This window comes from Capricornis sumatraensis, chromosome 2 (assembly GCF_032405125.1).
Source record: "Capricornis sumatraensis isolate serow.1 chromosome 2, serow.2, whole genome shotgun sequence".
Taxonomy (NCBI): Eukaryota; Metazoa; Chordata; class Mammalia; order Artiodactyla; family Bovidae; genus Capricornis; species Capricornis sumatraensis.
Window position 1 is genome coordinate 218,081,419 of NC_091070.1, and position 14,181 is coordinate 218,095,599.

The 14,181-nt window shown below is 49.7% G+C and overlaps 1 protein-coding gene across 4 annotated transcripts in view; it reads left to right on the top strand.

Moving 5' to 3' along the window:
- The first annotated feature begins 8,573 nt into the window (after positions 1 to 8,573).
- SCLY (selenocysteine lyase) overlaps positions 8,574 to 14,181 on the top strand; it is a 30,436-nt gene continuing 24,828 nt past the window's right edge. The window contains exons 1-2 of one of the 4 annotated variants that reach the window (XM_068964326.1): positions 8,574 to 8,690; positions 11,736 to 11,851. In XM_068964326.1, the coding sequence (XP_068820427.1) occupies positions 8,626 to 8,690; positions 11,736 to 11,851 (181 nt within the window). In that variant the 5' untranslated portion in view covers positions 8,574 to 8,625. Of the gene's footprint in view, positions 8,711 to 11,735; positions 11,852 to 14,181 lie in introns of all 4 variants that reach the window. The other 3 variants (XM_068964327.1, XM_068964328.1, XM_068964329.1) reach the window with 3 other exon arrangements.

Genomic DNA, 14,181 nt, shown 5'->3' on the forward strand with positions numbered 1-14,181 from the left:
GCTCTGTTACCCCACCCTTTCTTTCTTGAACTGTGGGTGGGAAAAAAATTCCGGTTGCCGTCAGACGTTTTGCTGTGATGATCAAGTCAAGCAGAATTTTTTTCATACAAGAAGTCCAACAAGGCGTTAACCAACAACTGCAGCTTTAACAAGATCCTTTCGCGGCTGGTATAGTCTGTTCCAGGATCATTTCACTTCCATCCACTTAAAAATGTTTAATCTTGGAAAGTCAGGTTTGCTACAAGTTCATTTTCTTCATAAAGTGTGTGTAGTAAAATGCTATTGATACATAGTAAAATAATGTTTTCCTTTTCCTTTGCTGAAGAACCTCTCCTTCCCTGCTCCTACAGCCCTGCCTCAAACAAATCCAGCAGATTGGAGGGGCCCAGTTCAGAGGAGTCCACATCACCCGCTGAGGTTCTCACTCATGCCCTGGGGTTCCACAGGTTACCAAAGTGACTTACCGAAAGAATTGTGGTTGGGCTAATGTTCTTCAAAAAACCCAGAGATGGAGGCATTTGGGGACCTTGCACTGTTAAGAATATCTGTTTCCTCATGTCAAGCTGTATAAAGAACTGAATTACCATCTCTTTTTTAAAATCCATCTTAGGGCTTTTTCACTTTGATCACCAGTCACACTGGGCCAGAGTTCTTCTGGTAAATTCACTGGTGTTCTGGTTTTTGTCTTTTTAAACTTACGGGCAGTTATAAGAATCCCTGGTGTTGCAAGAGTCCCCAGTGCTGGAGGAGACTATGGACAGGGCTGTGCTCTGCAGACCGGGCCAGGTGGTGGTCGGGGGCCTGGGGAGAGGGTCGGCATCCCCACAGCTCAGGGCCCAGGATGCTCACCCCTGCGTGGCCCCAGGGAGGCCCTGCAGTCGCTCCCACAGGCCATGCGTGGTGCTTGATGGCGAAAGATCATTTTGCGTAAACCATTCATTATCTGACAGCTCTTTCTGAAATGTATTCCGGGACTTCCTTGGTGCTCTACTGGTGACAACCCCAGGCTCCCAGTGCAGGGGGCCTGGGTTCGATCCTTGGTCAGGGAACTAGATCCCACATGCTGCAACTAAAGGTCCTGCAGGCTGCAGTGAAGATCAGAGATCCCACGCCTGCAGCTAAATAAAAAAATGAAAATGGAGTTTACTCCAACGTCAATAACCTGTTCATCTGCGTGCTCCCCTCCCCTCCCCTGGATGAGGGTGGGTGCCGTGAGCTCGGTGCATCGCTCAGGAGAAAGAGCCTTGCTTCCTGCTCCTACACAGCTTCGGCCTCAAGTTAAGAGTCTGAGAAATGACGCCTGTGTCCTAGGTGAGCACAGTGTCATGGCCACGTGTCTGGCGGCACCAATGACCAGGGTGTGACACAGACCGCAGTCCCCGCAGAACAGCGGCGGGGGAGGCGGGGGGGCAGCCACACGCCCACTGAGACCGGAGCAGACACAGGGCAGTGGCCCCATGTGCAGCCACGGGGGCTTCCTACAGCCTTCCCGCGCCTCCAGAGGAGGCACCAGCCTGGCATCTGGAGCCCGCGGCCACTGGGCCCATCTTTCTGCCTGCTGCTGCACCCAGGACCCTGGCTTTACTGCCGTGGGGAGGCCCGTCCCACTCCAGCCTCAGCATCCCGCCTGGGGCTTCCTTCTGGATTCAGTTCAGGTGGTGCCCCGTGTGGCCGGCCGGTCTCACAGGCTGGTGGACAGTCTTGCAGTGTCCTCACCTCGCCCAGGCTTCCAGAAGCACCAGGGGAGGTCTGCACCTGCCCGTGTGTCCATTTCTGCCTGTGCGAGCATCAGTCAGCTTCTGGAGCACAGGGCCTCCTCTTCACTGCAGGCACTGACTGAGTCTTATGATGTGATGATTGATAGTAGGTGGGTGCAGCGGGAGCTTGAGAGCATGAGTCCGCCAGAGGCAAGCCTACTCGGCCCCGGCCCCTGCCTGGTGGTGGGAAACGCCGGCCAGCCCAGGCCAGCCGGGCCAACAGACCCCCCAACCTTCAGTGACAGGTGCCGTCTCAACAGTTTGCTTTGCTTGAGTAAATGGGCCTCTGGAAAAATCCTGCTGAGAAAGAAGGAATAATGTCCAGCAGACTTGGGATAAACATGGTAATGGAAACCAAGTGTAGGATTTAAAGAAACTTTTCCAGGGGGCAAAAAAATCCATCTGCTTAGGAAAATGCAGTAAATGGCACCTTTGACCCCAAATCAAAAAGTCCTAAGGTGGCCTAGTGGTTAAGAATCCACTTGTCAGTGCAGGGGACACGGGCTCAAATCTCCGATCTAGGAATCGTCTACATGCAGCCGAGCAACTCAACCCTTGCCCCACAAATACCGAGCCAGTGCTCCAAGGCCCGCAAACCACAGCTGCTGAGCCCATGCACCGCAACTACTGAAGCTCACACACCTAGAGCCGGTGCTCCGCAAGGGAAGCCACTGCAGCGAGAAGCCTGCACGCTGCAGCAGAGTCGCGTCCGCTCATCAACTAGAGAAAGCCCACACGCAGCAATGAAGACGCAGCACAGTCAAAAGCAGATTTTTTAAAAAAGTAATAAATGCACAACAGTACAGGGCAGGTCGATGCTGGCAAAATAGATCAACAATGATCAGTGATGTGGAGACAAACTTGGTTAGCTCTCCAGAAGGACACAGAAAGACAAAAGTCATCTGTAGAGAGGACAACAGGGCAGAGGGGGCTTGTCCGTGTGGCTAAGATGGATTAACCTCTCTGTGCCAGGAACAGGGAAAAAGGTAAAAAATACATTCCTTACCATAAATCACAGTGTCTCAGTTAGTCATTCAGTTCAGTTCAGTCCAGTTGCTCAGTCATGTCCAACTCTTTGCGACCCCATGAATTGCAGCACGCCAGGCCTCCCTGTCCATCCCCATCTCCTGGAGTTCACTCAGACTCACGTCCATCGAGTCGGTGATGCCATCCAGCCATCTCATCTTCTGTCGTCCCTTTCTCCTCCTGCCCCCAGTCCCTCCCAGCATCAGTCTTTTCCAATGAGTCAACTCTTCGTATGAGGTGGCCAAAGTACTGAAGTTTCAGCTTTAGCATCATTCCTTCCAAAGAAATCCCAGGGCTGATCTCCTTCAGAATGGACTGGTTGGATCTCCTTGCAGTCCAAGGGACTCTCAAGAGTCTTCTCCAACACCACAGTTCAAAAGCATCAATTCTACGGTGCTCAGCTTTCTTCACAGTCCAACTCTCACATCCATACATGACCACTGGAAAAACCATAGCCTTGACTATATGGACCTTTGTTGGCCAAGTAATGTCTCTGCTTTTGAATATGCTATCTAGGTTGGTCGTAACTTTCCTTCCAAGGAGTAAGCGTCTTTTAATTTCATGGCTGCAATCACCATCTGCAGTGATTTTGGAGCCCCCAAAAATAATGTCTGACGCTGTTTCCACTGTTTCCCCATCTATCTGCCAGGAAGTGATGGGACCAGATGCCATGATCTTCGTTTTCTGAATGTTGAGCTTTAAGCCAACTTTTTCACTCTCCTCTTTCACTTTCATCAAGAAGCTTTTTAGTTCCTCTTTACTTTCTGCCATAAGGGTGGTGTCATCTGCATATCTGAGGTTATTGATATTTCTCCCGGCAATCTTGATTCCAGCTTGTGCTTCTTCCAGCCCAGCGTTTCTCATGATGTACTCTGCATGTAAGTAAAATAAGCAGGGTGACAATATACAGCCTTGACATACTCCTTTTCCTATCTGGAACCAGTCTGTTGTTCCATGTCCAGTTCTAACTGCTGCTTCCTGACCTGCATATAGGTTTCTCAAGAGGCAGGTCAGATGATCTGGTATTCCCATCTCTTTCAGTTAGTCATTAGGGAGATGCAAATCAGGGCCACTTCACACCCCTGAGGACAGCTAAAATAAAACTTAAAAAACAGACATCAGATGTTGCTGGGGATGTTGAGAAATCAGAATCCTCATACACTGCTGATTAGAATGGCAAATGGGGCAGCTCCTTTTAAAAACATTCTGGAAGTTCTTCCAGTTAAATATACAGGAACCACACTGAGATGTCCCTGGTGGCCCAGTGGTGAAGAATGTGCCTGTCAATGCAGGGGTCTCGGGTTCGCTCCCAAGTTGGGGAACTAAGATCCCACATGCCAAGGGGCAACAAAGCCTGTAAGGCAGCCAGTGAGCCTGCACGCTCTAGAGCCTGAGCGTAGGAACTAGAGAAAGCCCATGCACCGCAACAATTTATCATAGTCAAAGACTGGATACACTGCAAATGCCCATCAAGTGATGAATGGGAAAACGAAATATGGAATAGCCAGGCAAAGGAACAGTGAACATCAACAAAAAGGAATTACTGATACATGCTACAACATGGGCTGAAACCTTGAAAACAGTATCGTAACTGAAAGAAGCTAGACACAAAAGGCCACAGGCTTTATGATTCCATTTATATGAAATACCCAGACAGGCAAATCTACAGAAATAGAAAGTAGCTAGTTGTTGCTAGGGCTATGGCGAAGAGGAAATGGAGACTGACTGCTAATGAGTGAGTGTTTCTTGTTGGGGGTGATGAAAATGTGCTAGATGTACTTAGTTGCATAACCTAGGAATACCATACACTTTATTTTTATTTATATATATATTTTTTACCATACACTTTAAAAGGGTCAATTTTATGGTATATGGAACATTATGAAGAAATGAAGGTGTCATACTGGAAAATGTTCAAATTATCCACAAGAAGACAAGCAAAGAGAAAAGAGTTGAAAACCACATGAAACAAATAGAAAATAAATAATAAAATGGTAGATTTAAGATATATTACCATTGATAATTATATGTAAATGGTCTAATACACTAAAAGACAAAGATGTGCAGAGTGGATTACTCTGGTCTGGGGAGATGTTACCATTGTGGAAAACTGAGTTAAAGGACTTTGCATCATTTTTACAACTGCATGTAAACCTGTAAGGGTCCCAATAAAATTTTTACTTAAGACTCTTGACAGTCCCTTGGACTGCAAGGAGATCCAACCAGTCCACTCAGAAGGAGATCAGCCCTGGGATTTCTTTGGAAGGAATGATGCTAAAGCTGAAACTCCAGTACTTTGGCCACCTCACACGAAGAGTTGACTCATTGGAAAAGACTGATGCTGGGAAGGATTGGGGGGAGGAGGAGAAGGGGACAACAGAAGATGAGATGGCTGGATGGCATCACTGACTCGATGGACATGAACCTGAGTGAACTCCGGGAGTTGGTGATGGACAGGGAGGCCAGTGCATTGTAGGGTAGTTAACGCACATATGGCCTCCAGTCCAGTTCAGTTCAGTTCGGTCGCTCAGTCGCGTCTGACTCTGCGACCCCATGAATCGCAGCACTCCAGGCCTCTCTGTCCATCACCAACTCCCAGAGTTCACACAGACTCACATCCATCGAGTCAGTGATGCCATCCAGCCGTCTCATCCTGTGTCATCCCCTTTTCCTCCTGCCCCCAATCCCTCCCAGCATCAGAGTCTTTTCCAATGAGTCAACTTACGAGCTATTAATAGATCCCAGAGGCACCAACCACAGTGATGGGGGACAGCTAACGTTTTAGACATTGTTAAATGTCCCCTAGAGGGAGGTGGGAGGGGGGGTTCATGTTTGGGAACGCATGTAAGAATTAAAGATTTTAAAATTTAAAAAATAAAAAAATGAAAAAATAAAAAATAAAAAAATAAAGGTTCCCAGAGAAAATGAGCAGAACAGAGTCCCCCTATCACCCTATTCCCCCCCCGTCTACCTCCTCTACTACTGACGTCACACAGATATAAGACATTTGTTAACAACCGCTGAACCTCCACGGACACATCATTGTCATCCACAGTCCCTAGCTGACACTGGGGTCCACTCTTGGTGTCTGACACTATATGAGTTTCCACAGACGTATAATGACATGCATCTATTGTTACAGTATCATTTACCGTGGCTTCACTGCCCTAAACATTCTCTGTGCTCTGCCTGTTCATGCTTTCTGACTCCCTATCCTTGGCAACCCTATTGAGTGTTTTTTTTTTCACACTTTCTTTTTTAAAATTTTTATTTATTTCTGCGACTGTGTCACGTCTTGGTTGTAGTCCAAGATCCGTGTTGCCTCACGCAGGATCTCCCGTTGTGGGACGCGGGCTCAGCAGTTGCAGAGCTTGGCCTTAGTGGCTCCACTGCATGTGGGATCTTAGTTTCCCCACCAGTGATCAAACTCACATCCCCTGCATTGCAAGGCGGATTCTTAACCACTGGACCATCCGGACCATCAAGGAAGTCCCCCATATTGAGTTTTTAAATCTCAATTATTATAGCTTTCATCCAGTTGTTTTTTTTAACTGTTGCTTGTTCTTATGACTGCCTTTTTAAAGAAATAAGATGCTCCCTTAACTCCTTGAAGGGGACAACAGAGGATGAGATGGTTGGATGGCATCACCGACTCGATGGACATGAGTTTGAGTAAGTTCTGGGAGTTAGTGGTGGACATGGAAGCCTGGTGTGCTGTAGTCCATGAGGTCACAAAGAGTTGGACATGACTGAGTGACTGAACTAACTGAACTGATTCCTTGTAGACCTTTCCTCTCTGAGGACTTACTCTGCTTTATGACTTTTCCCCCTTGGATGTGAGCTCTGTTTGCTGCATTTACTACTTCACTGCCACAGAGATGGCATTTCCTCAAATATTTGATCTTTACTGGACACTGATTTCATAATTACCCTCTGCAGGCATCTGCTGCGTGTGTGACCAGCCCACTCGTTATCATGTGGTTGATACCGCTTTTAGGAAGAGTGGAGTCCAGGCCATGGTCCTGAGTGTGGGGCACTCTCAACTCTAGTCTCCATCACTACCTTCGATGTACCCATCTGGAACCACAAACCTCTAACTGCTGCCTAACTAGTCCAAAGAGGGCTGGATCAGTCCCCTCAAGCTCCCATCCTGACAGCCTTCCATACAGAGAATGAAGCCTGCCCCTCACCTGTCAACTTCCCCACCCACCTCTGCTCTTAACCTCCTAGCTGCTCACTGCCTCCAGGACTTTCTACCTCTTCTTCATCTTCAGCCTCCTTGTTAGCTGCCTTCTTGAAGCCCCGGCATCCTGTGCCCCTTCTTATCTCCGTCCTCAACCTTCTAAGAGCTGACTACATCCTCCACCTCTCCCTGTGTCCTTGCTTCCTGGGCGCTGCACTCTCACCGTCCCCCACAGCTCTCATGAAATTCCTTTCACAAAACCATGAAGTAGCTCCTGCCTGTTATATACAGTAGACACTTCAGACTTCCTCTCAACTACTACCCGTGCTCTTGACACTCTTCATTCTGTTTCCTCTTTTCACTGGCCCTGAGCTTCTGTTTATCTATTTGCTTCTTAAATTTTCATGCGTCTTTTGCTCCAGACTGCATTTGGCAAGACAAGAGCTCGGTTTGCATGCAGGAATGAAAGGAAATAAAGAATCCAGAAAGGAAAGAGGCTTGCTGAGCTGCAAAAGACAACTTCGGGACCCTGCCAGGAGATAACATTGAGCAAGCCTACGAAAAATCCAACTAAAATTCAATTTCTTGGCAAAGCATCCCTGCGTTCAAATTCTGGCCCCATTCCTCCCCGTGTGAAGGTGGGCAAGATGCTGGCCTTTCCTCTAACTGGACATCCTCGCGTGTAAGGTGGAGCTGCCAGGTACCTACTGGATAAAGGTGATGCCAAGACGAAACCAGTGAATACACGAAAGGCGCTTGGAACACCGCCTGGCACACGCTCGGCGCTCAAACTCAGAAACTGTTAACTTGCCAAAAGGGCAAGAGACGGTGGGTGGCTCATTAGCATTCAGGAATCTGCGTCCTCGCCCTCTCACCGCTTTCGCAACCGACTCGCGTTACGGTCCGCGGCGGTCGGCGGGATGCACGAACGCTAGACACTCCCATCCGACAGGTCGTGCTCCGCCGGCCGGGGCGCCTTCCCGTCCGCGTACCGGCGCTACTCCTCCCCTCGCTCCCGCGTGCCCGGTGGCGCCCCCGCTCCCTAGGCCCGCCAGACCCCCTGCCCCGCGCGGTGTTCCTCCGGTCTCGCCTAGCCCCTCAGACCCACCCTCGCGAGTCGAGCCCGAAGTCACCACGCAGAGGGTCGGGTCACGGTGGAGGCGCAAGGTGCGGCCTACCGGCCTCGGCTGACCGCGGATCCAGCTCAAGCCGAGCGGTCGTAGCCGGACCGGCGACCGAAGCCCCGCCAGCCCGAGTCTGGCGCCTCCTCCTTGCGCGCCGCCGCTGTGACCACGCCCCCGGGACGCACTTGAAGCCCCGCCCCCAGCCCGTCTCCTCAGCGCGCGCGACCGGGGACCCCGCCTCCCCGCGGAGCACCTCCCCCTAGCGCGCCGCCGACGTGACCACCCCTGTGTCGCGTTTGAAGCCCCGCCCCCAGCCCGTCTCCTCAGCGCGCGCGACCGGGGACCCTGCCTCCCCGCGGAGCGCCGCTGCAGCGCGAGGATTGGCCGGAGCTGCACGGCTCAGCCAATCCGCACGCGCTCCGGCGCCCGCAGCCCCGCCCCCTCTCGGCGGCGCTCCTAACCGTGACAGGCTCTGCGGGTCTGGGCCTCGCCTGAGAGGACTGGCGGGCTGGAAACGGGCCGCGGTGGGGTCGGGATGGAGGCGGCCGGGGCGCGGAACAGGGACGCGCGGGGCCGACCGGAGAAGAGCCCGCCCGAGAGGTGCGCTCCTAGAGGGGAAGGTAGGGAGAGCCGTAGGCGCGCTCCTCCAAGAAGACCTCCAGGCGCCGCGTGGCGGTGGCGGAGGGTGGCGGCCGGCGGGTGGTCATTCCCCGAGGGACGCTGGGGCGGCAGGCGGCCGCTGTCGGCGGAACGGGGCTTTCCCTGGGAGCGGGGCGCCAGCTGGCCGGTCACTCGCGCGCAGGAGAGTCCGCGCAGGAGGCGGCGATGACCGCCGGGAGGACGAGCGGCGCACGGCGGGGCCTAGGAAGGGCTCCGGGGAGGTGACGATCGGGCCGAAAACCCCAGGGACACCCAGGAGTCCGCAGCACGAGTTCTGCCCGCGGGGTCCCAGGCGGCGGGGCCCGCGGACCGCAGGGCCTGGGGCAGCTGTCCACCGGCAGAACCCCGGGGGGGCGGGGAACTTGGGGCGTATTTTCACTGCGATGGGGCTCCTGGTGGTTTGAGCAGATGTAATTTAATTATATTATAAGGGAAGTGATGTAATCTAATTATATTATAGGTTGCTGTTGTATATTTTACAGGACTCCTTCTGGCTGCTTGGTAGGGAGTCAGGGTTTGCAGCAATCAGGAAAACCCGTTAGGAATTTGCAGTCATCTGGGAGGCAGAAGTGGTGTGGACCTCAGCGGGCGCAGGTGTGGCGAAGTCCGAATGTACCTGATAAAACCTGCCCGACTTGCTGATGCTTACTCCAAGCGTGGGCTGGGGGTGAGGTGGGGTGAGGGAAGGAGTCGGGGTGGGAGTGTTAAGAAGGAAGCTCCCAGGCTTGAGCAGCTGGAGGAGTGGGGAGCAAGACTGGGAGATATTTCAGTCCACCGATGCTGGGACCTTCTTCCCCTGGGTGGGGGTGGGGCGCGGCGGAAATGCTTTCTTTGGGTGTGTGTTTGAGAGAGTCTTCATCCTCAGTCCAGGAATTTGTTAAATACTTTGGCGGGGGGAGGGGGTAATCCTCTCTACCGGAATGTGAGAAATGGGTGTGTATCTTTAACTTTTGGGTCTAGGCCTAAATCTGACTGTTCTTTCTTTCGGTTTCATTTGCCTGGGACGGAGAAAAGGGAGCTAGGAAGGAAAACGTACTGACTGAAGGCAGAGATTCACAATGCCTTTTCATTTTTCAGTTATGAATCTAATAAAGTTTAATTTTCCCATGCAATATTGATAACACTTTAAGGAAGCAGCATATACCGGGGGAGAGTAATCTGTGATGCGTTCCTCTGAAATTCAAGCTGTGAATTAACTCAGCCAAGCAGAAGATTGAAGAGCTGTGTGGTCACTAGTAGTATGAGGAACTTCGAAATACTTATCGGAAGTGAGAGCAAAATTACGGACACAAGCAGATTTAATTCTCAGCAGCAGGGATTCCTAATCCCAGGGTGGTCAAGGAATGCTGGTCAGATTTCCCAAGCCCCAAAGCCCTGTACTTGGGCATCTTAGAGACAAGATGTTGCATTCAAACACTCCATGGATTTAAAAAATGTGTTTAGCAGCCACCGTTGGTAATTGTGTTTGAGTTTTCATGTGAATTGGCTTAAACACTATTGTTGACTTAAAAATCAGGTAAAATAATGAATAGTATCTGACAGGATTGTCTGCTGTATACGTTCATGAACGTTTCTGAGATTTTTCAGAAATTTTTATTGGAGTTGATTTTCAATACTGTGTTAGTTTCAGGTGTACAGCAAAGTGAATCAGTTATATATATACATGTGTCCATTCCTTTTTTTTTTTAAGGTTCTTTTCCCATATAAGCCATTACAGAGTATTAAGTAGAGTTCCCTGTGCTTGAAAGTTTTTGATTCTGTTAACTATATAATATATAGTTAGTTAGTTAAGTCGCTCAGTCGTGTCCAACTCTGCGACCCCATGGACTGTAGCCCACCAGGCTCCTCTGTCCATAGGATTCTCCAGGCAAGCATACTGGAGTGGGTTGCCATTTCCTTCTCCAGAGGATCTTCCCAACCCAGGGATCAAACCCAGGTCTCCCGCACTGCAGGCAGACACTTTAACCTCTGAGCCACCAGGGAAGACCCCTTATATATATGTGTGTGTATATACACACACAGGTAAATTCCACCTAGGAGTCTTTCAGGGCTGTGCACTTTCTTATGACATTTGTCACCTTAAATGTCAAGCCCCTACTGTGTGCCAGCTGTTGTCCTCAATGTTGGCAACACACCTGGGAGTAAGATGGGAGCTCGTGGAGCTGCTGTTCAGTTACATTCTATCAAGGCAGAGAATTAACAAGGGGCGAGTCTCGTGTGTTAGATGATGGGGTGCTGCGGAAAAGCAGGGGGACACACAGCCCTGCGGAGGAGGGCAGGGGTGGCTGCAGTTTCATTTAGAAACTAGCCTCATGAGGTCAAGTTAAGCAAAGACCTAAAAAGTAAGGCAGTGGCGGAGGGCATCGTCATTATGGGCAAAGAAAACGGCAAATGCAAAGATAGGAACCCCTGAGACTGCAGTGCGGGGGACACAGAGGGGCTGCTAGAGGAACTGTGGGACCCTAGGTTACCCGTGCCTCATGGCCATCACAGACACCACCGGGAGATACAGGAAAACTGCCAGTGAAGTGGTGAAGTTCAAACACCAGGGGAAAAGCCCTCAGGAATGTGTGACTCCCTGGGCCTGCAAGGTTCCCCCTTTCCATCAGAAGGAAGCAGCATGGGGTGGAAAGAAGCTCTGGAAGTCTTAAGTGGACAGTCTGCTAGCAGTGATAAAACTAGCAAATACTCCTCCTATAAACTACTTCAGTCATGTCCGACTCTCTGTGACCCTACGAACTGTGTAGCCCACCAGGCTCCTCTGTCCATGGGATTCTCCAGGCAAGGATGCTAGATAATCAGAAATCATGTATACATTTTCCATAAGTGACACAGACGTGGGCATTCCTAAGCGCACAGCATAATTGCAGAAAAGCCCCTGACCTTGACATTATTTGCTCCTGCTGACGGCATAGACTGAGTGCAGCTATTTTTCCACATTTCATCTTCTTGTCCTTAAGAGGCACATCTTTGTTTTCTCTCCAGCAGGAAAGTGTATATGGACTATAATGCAACCACTCCCCTGGAGCCAGAAGTGATTGAGGCCATGACGGAGGCCATGCGGGAAGCCTGGGGAAATCCCAGTAGCTCTTACCCAGCAGGTAATTCTAGAAGACGTGCCCAGATCTGAGATGAGGGGCAGGGGAACTCTTGCAGGAACTCTACACCACATGGCATGGCTTGGTTTTGAGTGGATTTTCTGTTAACCGCACGTCTTTAGCTGTAACTCTGGATAGTTTTTTTTTTCCTGAAGAGACCAAATTTGAGCTTTGTTGATACCATAATCTTTCATCTTTAACATGCTCTCCTGTCCCCCTTTCCCAGATGAAAAAGATGTCTTATTAAGAGCTGCTTGTAGGGCACTTCCCTGATGATCCACTGGTTAAGACTTGGTGCTCCCAATGCAGGGGGCAGGCATGGGTTTGATTCCTGGTCAGGGAACTAAGACCCTGTTTGCTGCAAGGTGCAATCGAAAAAAAAAAGTTGTTTGTAATAACAGTACATATAAGACCCTGTCACGTATCTGTCTCCATCCATCCTTACAAAATTTGCAAACTAGATCTTTTACATAATCAGGATCACATAGAATCCTGGCCTCCTTTTTTAAAAATTAAAGTTCTTTCACCTCAGTTCAGTTGCTCAGTCACGTCCGACTCTTTGCGACCCCAAGGACTGCAGCATGCCAGGCTTCTCTGTCCATCACCAACTCCTGGAGCTTAATCAAACTCATGTCCATCAAGTTGGTGATGCCATCCAACCATCTCATCCTCCGTCCTCCCCTTCTCCTCATGCCCTCAATCTTTCCCAGCATCAGGGTCTTTTCCAATGAGTCCATTCTACACACCAGGTGGCCAAAGTATTGGAGTTTCAGCTTCAGCATCAGTCCTCGAAATGAATATTCAGGATTGACTGGTTGGATCTCCTTGCAGTCCAAGGGACTCTCAAGAGTCTTCTCCAACACCACAGTTCAAAGGCATCAATTCTTTGGCACTCAGCTTTCTTTACAATCCAACTCTCACATCTATACATGACTACTGGAAAAACTGTAGCTTTTACTAGATGGACCTTTGTTGGCAAAGTAATGTCTCTGCTTTTGAGAATGCTGTCTAGGTTGGTCATAACTTTTCTTCCAAGAAGCAACCATCTTTTAATTTCATGGCTGCAGTCACCATCTGCAGTGATTTTGGATCCTCCCCATAAATAAAGTCTGGCACTGTTTCCATTGTTTCTCCATGTATTAGCCATAAAGTGATGGGACCGGGTGCCATGATCTTCGTTTTCTGAATGTTGAGTTTTAAGCCAACTTCTTCACTCTGCTCTTTCACTTTCATCAAGAGGCTCTTTAGTTCTTCGCTTTCTGCCATAAGGGTGGTGTCATCTGCATATCTGAGGTTACTGATATTTCTCCCAGCAATCTTGATTCCAGCTTGGGCTTCATCCAGCCCAGCGTTTCTCATGATGTACTCTGCATATAAGTTAAATAAGCAGGGTGGCAATATACAGCATTAATGTACTCCTTTCCCAATTTGGAACCAGTTTTTTGTTCCATGTCCAGTTCTAACTGTTGCTTCTTGACCTGCATACAGATTTCTCAGGAGGCAGGTCAGGTGTTCTAGTATTCCCATCTCTTTAAGAATTTTCCACAGTCTGTTGGAAATATGTTTCTCATTTATTGTTGTTTCCATGTAGAGCTTTAAGTTGGAGGTTCTGCAAAATGATTTGCTTTAGATCAGTAGTTACTTGGCTGAGTCACATTGTGTTTTGCAGATGGTGAGCTGAAGCTGTGCCTTCTTATTTAAAGTTTTATCAGGGATGCATGCTAAGTTGCTCAGGCATGTCCGACTCTTTGCGACCCCGTGGACTATAGCCCACCAGGCTCCTCAGTTCATAGGATAGGGTTTAACAATTGTTGCTGTTCAGCTGCTAAGTAATGTCCAACTCTTTGCGACCCCATGTACTGATAGACTATACGCTATGCAGTCCGTGGATTTCTCCAGGTCAGAATATTGGAGTGGGTAGCCTTTCCTTTCTCCAGGGGATCTTCCCAACCCAGGGATCAAACCCAGGTCTCCCGGATTGCAGGTGGATTCTTTACCAGCTGAGCCACAAGGGAAGCCCAAGAATACTGGAGTGTATAGCCTATCCCTTCTCCAGCAGATTTTCCCGACCTAGGAATCAAACCAGGATCTCCTGCATTGCAGGCAGAGTCTTTACCAGCTGAGCTATCAGGGAAGCCACTGTCCCGGAGTTTGCTCAAATTCATGTCCATTGAGTCAGTGATGCTGTCTAACCATCTCATCCTCTGCTGTCACCTTCTCCTTTTGCCTTCAATCTTTCCCAGCATCAGGGTCTTTTCTATTGAGTCAGCTCTTTGCATCAGGTGGCCAAAGTATTGGAGCTTCAGCTTCAGGGTCAGTCCCTCCAGTGAATA